General features: G+C 32.9%; 1 protein-coding gene across 2 annotated transcripts; it reads right to left on the reverse strand.

Moving 5' to 3' along the window:
• Nucleotides 1-2,916: 2,916 nt before the first annotated feature.
• On the reverse strand, nt 2,917-7,281 carry LOC107427000 (uncharacterized). 2 transcript variants are annotated; one of them, XM_016037336.3, is made up of 5 exons: nt 6,360-7,274; nt 5,209-5,245; nt 4,752-4,988; nt 4,610-4,657; nt 2,917-3,316 (listed from the first exon to the last, which is right to left on the reverse strand). In XM_016037336.3, exons 1-5 carry the CDS (start codon nt 6,656-6,658, stop codon nt 3,056-3,058), a joined length of 882 nt encoding a protein of 293 aa, XP_015892822.1. In that variant the 5' UTR covers nt 6,659-7,274; the 3' UTR covers nt 2,917-3,055. The 2 variants fall into 2 exon arrangements, with proteins under 2 accessions (XP_015892822.1, XP_060670778.1); XM_060814795.1 differs by lacking the exon at nt 2,917-3,316 and adding an exon at nt 3,524-4,111 and having other exon boundaries at nt 6,360-7,281.
• Nucleotides 7,282-10,482: the final 3,201 nt, after the last annotated feature.

A 10,482-nucleotide genomic window follows, 5' to 3' on the forward strand; every position in this document is an offset into this window, starting at 1 on the left:
GACAAATGATGGTCTGTTCTATCAAAGAGTTATAGAATCTCAATATATTCTGCTTACTGAAGATGGGGAGTTAGAGAATTTTCAGGAAGCTAATTCTAATCAAGACAAAGAAAATTGGCTGCATGCAATGCAAGATGAGATGGTGTTTTTGTAAAAGAACCATACTTATGAGTTGGTTGAGATTTCAAAGGTAAAGAAGGCACTGAAGAACAAAAGGGTATTCAAGCTCAAGAAAGATGGCAATGGACAGGTGGTAAAGCATAAAGCCCGATTGGTTGTCAAAGGTTTCCTTAAGAAAAAATGAATTAATTTTGATGAGATTTTCTCACCAGTAGTGAAGATGACTTTGATATGAGTTATACTTGGTCTAGTAGCCTATCTAGACCTAGAGCTTGAACAAATAGATGTGAAAACAACGTTCCTTCATGGTGACCTACATGAAGAGATTTATATGGAGCAGCCAGAAGGTTTTGAGGTTTCAGGGAAGGAGAACCTCATTTGCAAGCTAAAGAAGAGCTTGTATGGCCTAAAGCAAGCACCTAGATAGTGGTACAAGAAGTTTGACTCTTTTGTGATGAGCTAAGGTACAAGAAGACCGATGCATACAAGTGTGTTTATATTCAGAGATTTCTAGATGGAAACTTCATTGCACTTTTGTTGTATGTCGACGACATATTGATCGTCGGACAAGATGCAATGAAAATGAATCAGCTGAAGAAGGAACTTTTCAAGTCATTGGATATGAAGGACTTGGGACCAGCTCAACAGATTTTAGGAATGCAAATAGCCCGAGATAGGAAGGATCACAAGTTGTGGTTATCTTAATAGAAGTATGTCGAAAGAGTGATAAAAAGATTTGGCATGGAGAAGGCCAAACTAGTCAGCATTCTATTGGCAAACCATTTCAAGTTGAGTAAGAGATCGTGCCCTTTATCCAAAGTTGAGATAGAGGAGATGGTTTCAGAGCCTTATTCTTCAACGGTAGGAAGTCTAATGTATGCAATGGTGTGTCCTACATCGGACACTGCTCATGCAGTTGGTACTGTAAGCAGATTTCTTTCAAATCCTAAAAAGGAACACTGCGAAGCAGGCAAATGGATTCTTAGGCATTTTAAGGGTACATCACAATTATGCTTGTGTTATGGTAGAGGTGATCCAGATTTACATGGCTATACACATGCAGATATAGCCGAAGATCTTGATAATAGGAAATCTACTTCAGGATATATTTACACTTTTGCTGGAGGAGCTGTGTCATGGCAGTCAAGATTGCAAAAGTGTATAGCTTTATCCACGATAGAAGTAGAGTACACTGCCACAGCAGAAGCCAATAAGGAGATGATATGGTTACAGCGTTTACTCCATGAACTGGGCATCAAGAAGAAGGATTACAAGATACATTGTGACAGCCAGAGTGCTATAGATTTGGGCATGAATTCGATGTATCATTCTCGTACAAAGCATATTGATATTCGCTATCATTGGATACGCAACGTGATAGAGCATAAATTGCTTAGATTGGTGAAGATTCACACAGAGGAGAATCCAGCAAATATGGATACAAAGGTTGTTACTCTAGATAAGTTGAAGCTGTGTAGAGACATAGCTGGTTTAGATGGTGGGTGACCATCAAGTTTTTGAAATGCAGCTGGAGGGGGAGAATTATGGGGGTCCAGTCTTTTATCTCCTAAAGCCCAAGCCTATTAGGGTTTCAACCCTAGGAACCCTAGAGCATTATAAACAGATGCTAAACCTTTTCAGTCTTGTATCACACAACACACAGTATAGACAATATAGGTTTTTTGAGAGAGGCTGAGAGAAGTTTTTTTGTATAAATTTTATAGTTATAATACATCTTTTTCCTCTCAATTTTCATACTTTTGTCTCTCTTTATTTTTTTATATTAGTTTTGTGTGTTTTTGCTGATCAAAGGATCACAACAGGATTGAGTGGAATGTAAGGAATAAGTTAGCTAGTTTTCTTGCCAACTATAGTTTTATTGTTTAAATGTTCATCTCTTTGAAGAGGTTCCTAACATGACTGAGGATGAGGATAGTTTGTTTTATGATCGTATAGGGATTTGTTGCTTTTGTTTTCAAACTTCAGTCTTCGTCATTTACCCAAAAAAATATATACATATATATATATATATATAATTGAAGGAAGATGGAAAAAGCATAACTATTTTTCCCCATACAAGAATAAGCATATCTTACAAGCCTAGGACCGCTTCTAGTAGCTATTGCTAGGATTATGATTTACAGGTTCTTTTGATGTTTTTCTCCTCAAATAAACGATTCTTACTTTTTATGAAAACTGCACCTTTTGATATGCATATATTTTTTTCTTTAGCAAGTTTTTGATGAAATTACACCTTCATGAACCATCTTTAGTTTGCTGCACTACAACCGTGAATGATGTCTCTAAAGCAGTTAGTCAAAAATATCATGGTTTAGCTACACAAAATTTTGATGGGTTGCCAAGCCTTAATCTGTCTGCCAGTATGAGGTTGGAAAACTTGAATTGAAAGAAATAGAAAGCGCATAGCACACAAATCGATAAATATATTAAAAATAATTACAACTAGAATAGCATATGTACTTTAGCAAACAAAAAATAAAAATAAAAAAAGATCACTGGGTCAATACAAAATCAAAGCACCCATGTATTTTCTTTTCTGGAACTGATATAGTTTTACACAAAAACTCTATGTTTTTTTTTTTATTTTTTTTTTCTTTTGAAATTATACATGATATTCAGATTTGGAAGCAGACCTCTTGAACTTTTCCAAAAAAGAAATCTTTCACGAATTGCAATGGTAACTGCAGTAATTTGTACTGCAGAAATGGTTATCAAAGCTAGATCTGGATCAAACAGGCTCCACATGGTTCCTTTCAGTTTGAGATCTTTGAAAAACGTACCTAACCAAACAGCTTGGCTGCAACCAATCGTATAGCAATTTCTGAAGATGAGCTAACATTCCATAGGAACTCTTGTCGATATCCTACTTTCTCAAAAGATAAAGGAAGAAAAAAAAAAAGAAAAAAGAAATAAGCTATCTTTTTCCAAATCTCAAGCACTTGTTGTGTTTGGCTTCTGTAATACTTGCAGTAGAAGCGAGCTGTTTCTTTGATTGATTCGTGAGTGAGAGTTTCTCCATTGCATTTATGAACTTGCGCAAGTGCTTAATGTACTCTGGATAAGTTTCAAGGTTGCAATGGCCTCCACCTTGGACCCATAAAGGATCATATTTTTCCTTCGAAAGTTCCCACAATCGCTTTCCATGGGACCAATCAACAATGTCATCATTTGTTCCCTGCAAAATGATTCATTGAAAAAAATTGGATCACCATGGGCAGCAACGGATAATAAACTTTAGAAGCATATGCCACAACTGAATATATAATTAAAGGAAACAGAAACATATGGGAATACAGTGTTGAATGCAGATTGCAAAAGTCACTCCAATAACAAGCCTTTTGCAATCCTGCAAATAAGGCAGAAAAAGCTGAAACCTCATTCAAAAGGAGAAAAAAAAATCTATATTCGTCTGCAAAGATAATATTTCTCATTGTTTGATAGTCATACAATTCCTTATATGCAAAGGGTGGTCTGTCCCCTGAAAATGAAATGATTTTCGCATTGTGCATGGGCTTGGCATCTGTTGTAATATGACTTGGTAGGAGATCAGTTCTGACCAGATTACAAGTGACTAATTTGAAATATTTTGTATTCATCATTCAACTATTTGCAGGGCCCTAATCAAAATCGCCTTCAAATCTTTAACTCCAAATGCAAAACGAAGGAAAAGAAAAAGCAAAAGTAAAAGAAAACAAGCCTTCCTAAATACAGAAATGCCTGTGTGGTATCCTTCTGATCCTCATCTCAATTCTACTTTAATCTCAATTCTGCTTTAACATTTCCTAATACAAGAGTACCGTACAATTAGAGTATTAGCTCTATCTTGCCTCTGTCAGATGCTTCTCAGTCTCTAAACACTTCGGAATTTTTTCCACTTTTAGTTGGCTGGTTTTATAAACACAGCAGAAACATCACAAATTATATTCTTCAGTGGAAACAAGGAAGAATTTAACTTAACGATTGCCTTCATCTGTACACATAAACAAACACTTGATACCAGAGAAACTAATTGATTCAATTAATTTCAGTTACTGTCTTAAATAGATCTATAACATCTAATAAGATTTAGTAAATGGAAGGTCAAGCAAAGCAATATAGAACACAAACAACAAATCTCAGCAAGTGGAAAAGATTATGGTGGGTTATAGTTTCTTAATCTGAGGATATCAGCTGTCATTGTCTGCAATTTGAAACATGCACAAAGCATACAGCTTCCAAGGACCATTTCAACACAAAGATAATGTTGGAAAATGAAAATGGCTAACCAATCTAGAAACACGACATGCGTATTTCAATGACTAATTCCCGTTAAAAACAAGACAATTCTTAACTCATGAGTTTTTAATGATTTCCAGTAGATAGAGGTTGCATTAACAAAACATTAAAAAGAAAAACAACATGCATGCTTAGAGATAAACGCTTTGTCACACACTAGTAAACATAATTATATGAAAAAAAAGGTACTTACATGTATTACTAAAACTGGACAGCTGACATTTCGTATTTTGTCAATATTCTGACATTCAAAAACAGGGCCTTGTCAATACAAAACTAAGTAATTAACAAGAAATTGAAATTATTAATTCAAATATCACCATAGGAAAACTTACTTTGAAAATGTCAAACCAAAATGTCATCTTGACAGGATACAAGACACGTATGCCTGAAAGAATTGCACTATGAAGAACAACACCTCTTAACTTCTGTAAGCGAGAACCTAAGTGCAAGGTTGGCCCACTTCCAACAGATTGACCGTACAAAATCAAATCTTCTTGCTTAATTCCGTAATGATTCTTCAAACAATTATACACAGCTTCTATATCGTAGTATGTGTTGAACTCGGACGGCTATCAGAATACGAAAGTTGGTCAATTATCAGCTATAACATAATGTAGAAAGGTGGATTAGTACATAAAAGCAGGTAAACTAACTTCAAATTTCAAAATCCAATGCGTCTCTTTTTTTCTTTTTCCTTTAATTTTTTTCATTAAGCTTTTCTTTCACAGTTGTTACTAGTTCCAAAGGAAAGAGCAACTTTGAGTGCCAATTAACTTGAATATGACTTACCTTACCAGTAGATGCTCCATAGCCTGAATAATCATAGCTGCATTATAGAAAAACACACAGTAAATAACAAAGGAAAAATTAAATCATTGTATCAAATCCTCCCAGAAAAATCCTACTAGCTGCACATTACAATAAAACTGCAAATACTGTCCGAAGTCTTAGGTGTGATATTAGCATAGCTGGCTTAGCTGTTACCTATGTTGAAAAAATATATAAATATTTGAGTAAGTCGTTTGCTTAGTTTGTCTCTAAGCTAAAATTACATCCTAACTTTATCTATTTCCATGAAAACTCACAAAGAAAGTGAAAAACAAAAGGTCAAATTGCTATGCAATAAACAGTTGAAACTTGTTAAAATAAACAATTTACGGAGTAATATGGACTAGAAACATCAGAACAACAAAATATAATATGATTAGGACAGACTTAGAAATGTTCTCCTCCATTATTGGTTATACGAACCCATTCGTAATATCAACTGAATCCTATTATTTAGTTTTATTAAAAAAAATAAAAAATTATCCCCCAAATAAATTAATATTATTCTTTTCTGGGTTGAATCAGATTCATGTCATTCAAACAAACATGAAAAACATGAAGCCGGCGTGGTTGCATTTAATTAGTGCTAAGTACACTCCAATATCACAAATGGACCCATGAGTTTAAGCTACTACATTTTTGAGAAAAAAAAAAACAAAAAAAGAAGGAATAAAAAATGGTCCCTGGATATGCAAGAGCAGAAAACAAGGGAAACAGAGAAAGCATGTTTCCCAAAACAGAAAAAGCAGACTTAAAAAAAAAAAAAAAAAATCCAATCAATTAGATTGCACAAACAGAAGACACAGAAAAATGGAAACAAAAACCCAGAAAAAGAAATAATAATAATAATAATGAAGAAAAATAAAGATAGACGAGTTGAATTAATAACAAAATTTTAACATGGGTTTTGAGGAAATTTCTCACGGAGAGATCAAATAAATAAACCAAGAAAAATCATAGAAGCATACAAAATCAATTACAGAAACATATACAACCATTTCAGAATTTTAAAAAAAAAAAAAAAAAAACCATGAAAACAAGACTCCAAAACGATTAAAAAAATAATAATAATAACAAAAAAAGGGAAAAAAGAAAAGAAAAGAAGAGAGGACCTCATGATGTTGACACGGAGGTGAGCCCTGAGCTCAATGAAGAGCTCGTGCATCTGACCCAAGTCGGCAGCGTTGCCATGGGAGTACAAAATGGTGAACCTGGCAAAAGGGTGTTTCCAAAACGTGGCGACAACCTTGTTGCCTCCTTTGGTGTCGAGCAAATGCACGTCCATGTTCTTATCGGCCGTGACGCCTGAGAAGATGAGCCTCCCATCTTCCTCTTTGGTAACGTCGTAGGTTGGCGGGTCTGGTGGGAAAAACGCAAACTTTGCAGCCACACTCCCCGTAACATTCCCCATTAAACCAGACCCACTTGGGAAACAGAGAGTATAATCACAATCACTGGTTTCTCAGGCATGAAATAGCTCAAACCAAACCAAGTTTGGAAATTTTAATAAATATATAAATCTATATATATATATATATATATGATTATCTTTGTTGGGTTTCTCTGGGTTTTCTCTCTGTCTGTCTTTTTTTTTTTTTTTCCTCTTCAGGTGGGAAATTTTTGGACGCTGGCTGATGATGAGCAATATGGAAATTTTTCCTTGTGTTTTTTATTTTTTTAAATTAAAAAAATAATATTATTTAATTTTTTTTTTTTTTTTTTTGATTTTAAGAAATTTTTTGTTGGTGGGTTTTGGTTTGTGTATTTTTTTTTTATTTTTTTATTTTTTGCTAAAATTGTGTGAATTTTACTGGGATGATGGAAACGCAATCCAAGTGGCGTCAGATGAAATTAAAGGTAAAAAGTGGAGGGTGGCAGAGAAAATTAGATCCGATCTAAGCGGTTTGAGCTGGAAATGTTGCCGGAGGAGAGAAACAAAAATTGAATTTTTATTTATTTTATTGTTTTTTTTGTGTTTTTTTGTTTTTTTGTTTTTTTTTGTTTTTTTGTTTTTTTTTTTGTGTTTCATTCATTCAACGACAACTTTCTTTATTACTGACAACATGGATACAACATGGATGGTCTCTACAACTTCTTTATTTTTATTTTTGATCGCTTCATAACCTGATTACTTTTTAATTTACTTGTGTATTGTAAATTCTCATATATGCCCTTTTCTCTTCCTTTTTTAACCAAATATTTTTTTTCTAGAAAATTTATAAATCAAATTTTGCATGTACTATTTCTTATGGAAAAAAAAAAAGACAATTACTATATAACATTTAAGTAAAAAATTAGACACTTGAAGAAAAAAATAGTTGCAAAAGTTACATGTATTTAAAGTTTTAAATCAATCAAATTTTATAATTTTACTACAATTTATCAAAATAATTTTAAAAAAAAAAAATCATTCTCTGACATGCTATTTATAGGTGTATGTGACATCATTAAATTTGCCTAGTTAAATAAAATTTAAAGCTAAACTTAACCAATATTGTTTCTTTAATTGTGTTTGTCTTAAATATTAAAAATTATCACTGGTCTACCTTAGATCTCTATATATAATTTATTAATTAAAATGTCACATTTTTCAATTGTCATATCAATACATTTCCAACTATATATAAGTCATAATCTAACTATATATATATTTTTTTTTCTAAATTAGAACTTCTTTGACGAGTCCCCTTCTGTAGGATTGTAGATAAATAAGTGAAGGGCACTGAAAGGAAAGGCAATCAAGAGGCCATGGCTTCAGATTTTCAGTCATTTGGGGGGTCCCAATTATCCAAAATAAAGGGTGCTTTCTACCTTAAAGATAAGTGCCTTAAACTGACACTTTTTTTCAGACAAACTTAAACTGACACCTAACTAAAGAAATAAAGATCATTTACCAAATAAAAATAATATTAATAATAATCAAGTGATAAAAAAAAACAAAAAATAAATAAAGAGAACTACATGGACGGCTGAGATTTGGTCAAAGATTTGATGGGGGATCTTCTAAGAGGAGGAAGAAGTGGTCAGAAAATGTCAGGGTCAGACATTCCTCATATTTGCTTTGCTTTGCTTTGCTCAGCCAATGTTTTACCAAAAGATGACGGTAGGTTTTGCCTACTTTGGAGGTTGACTCAATTTTTGAGCTGTCCCTTCTTTCCTTTCCTTTCACTTCATTTACCCACTTGCCCCTCTGTTTCTTGAATACTTACATTGCATTAAAGGGTTAAGAGGGTCAATACATCCTTTTTCTTTTTACCAGCCTTGAATATTAGGAATTCTTCAAGCGAGAATCAAAATATGGTATTAATCGTTAAAATTCTTTTTTCTTTTTTCTTTTTTCTTTTTCTTCCAATAACTTGTTCAAAATAACTTAATAGGTGCACCAAACTTTTGATTTTGTCTAAGAGATTATAAAAGTTTAATTGTCATTAAAAATAGAGGAGATGTATATGTAAAATAACTAGGACCAGAATATAGATAAAAAAAAAACAAATAATATATTATTTAGTTTTTGATATATTAGTTATTCAAGATCAATAGCAAAATTAAAAAAAAAAATAAAAACTAATTTTACCATTGAATTGTTTTTGAAAAAAACAAAGCTTTAACTTTATTTGCACAAATGTATAAATAATAGTATATGGTTTCTCCATAAATGCAATGTCCCCATCTCCCTATAGGGTTGGAGAGGTTTCTTAAAGGAAAAAATAGGATAGGAGTTAGCAAGTAGAAAATGAGGTCAATTTGTGTGTTTCTTCTTTCATTTTTGCATTTGGGAACAGTCATCAAGGGAGCTAATAGACTGGCCTTTAAAAGTTTGGGACCTATAGACTTATATGTTGGGGTACCTTTAATTAAATGGATCACAAAAACAGAAGGGAATAAAGATATTCTTCTTCTCCTAGTGTTCGATGAAAGATGCATGTCGAGCAATAATTTTGATTCCTTTTTACTAAAATTGAGCATTGAAGATAAGGCTCACCATGTTTGGATAGCTGAAATTGAGGAATTATTATTGGCAAAAAGTAGATATAAATCCTAATTACAACTCATATTTGAGATTGACATAACACTGAAAGCTCCAACGTGGGCTCTCCAGTGGATTTTATTACGATAATCTTAGAAATATCCACTTATTTATCAAATAATATTCTAATATTTTAAGGATTCACTTATAAACAGTTTAGAGGTTTTTTAACTCAAGTTTCACTTAAAATTTGATGCAATTTTCACTTTTCTAATGCGTGGAATTGCTTGCCTCGTCTGCGGGCTGGGGCTGAAGAAAAAAGCAACTTTGTACTCATTTTCTTGGTCTCTTCCTTCTTTTTCTTTTAATCTTAATTTTATTTTTATTTTTTGGTTTTTTTGATGAGACTTGCTCCTTTCCATGTTGTTTAACGTAAGCTTTAGTCCAAAGGAAAGCAAATGGGTCAAAAAAGGCCATAGACTGCTTGGAAATTGATGCAGCAGCCAATGGAAAAAGAGACGACCCAATATTAATAGTATTGTTAATAAAGATTTTTAAAGGCAAAAATTTCTTAAATAATAATAATAATATAATAAATTTTTATTATTTACCCTAGGACTAGAAGGAAAACAGCCATTGAAATGTGTAGAAAGGAAGAAAGAAAAGATTTATAATATAATAATGCAATTTCTGTTGTGTAGTAAAGAGCAATACACTATTAAGGAAATCTTGGAAATTGGTCATCACTTTCATGTGATATCTTCTTTGCTATACCATTTACTTTGAATGCTAAAGGGCACAAATGTCTCAATAGCTCTTTCGGAAAAGATAAAAAGGGAGATGGAATCAAAATCAAAATCATCAAAAGATTAGTCACACCATGCACCAAAAAGCCAGGGATGGAATTCTTTGACCGATCCGGGACTTTTTACTCATTTGCCTCGGTAATCAACTTGAAACTCTATAACTAGTAGCCAATAAACATACCAGGAACAAAGAAATAAAATGCAATTCACTTGTCTAAGGAGAAGAAATAAAAGTCGAACCATTTGGGTCCACACTTTGTTTGGTCAGAGTATATACCATGCATTGGAAAAGGGAAATAGGTGTAAAGATGGAATGAAAATAATTGTACATCCTGCACAGATTCAAGCCGGATATAAAATGTTACTATTTTTTCAAGTTGTAATTTGGGAATGTTAATTCAGAGAGAATACTGCTTTTAAAATCAACTGAAGGCGTAAAAGAGTCATATTCACTTACCCAGG

The sequence above is a fragment of the Ziziphus jujuba genome, chromosome 1 (genome assembly GCF_031755915.1).
Source record: "Ziziphus jujuba cultivar Dongzao chromosome 1, ASM3175591v1".
NCBI classification, from domain to species: domain Eukaryota; kingdom Viridiplantae; phylum Streptophyta; class Magnoliopsida; order Rosales; family Rhamnaceae; genus Ziziphus; species Ziziphus jujuba.

What these genes read in the sequence shown, in the direction of transcription:
- LOC107427000 (XM_016037336.3), bottom strand. Translation starts at nt 6,658, where the DNA reads ATGGGGAATGTTACGGGGAGTGTGGCTGCAAAGTTTGCGTTTTTCCCA. An exon ending in ATGGAGCATCTACTGGTAAG is followed by an intron (nt 4,989 to 5,208) that starts GTAAGTCATATT and finishes GTATTCTGATAG; the next exon opens with CCGTCCGAGTTCAACACATA. An exon ending in TTTGGTTTGACATTTTCAAA is followed by an intron (nt 4,658 to 4,751) that starts GTAAGTTTTCCT and finishes TTTGAATGTCAG; the next exon opens with AATATTGACAAAATACGAAA.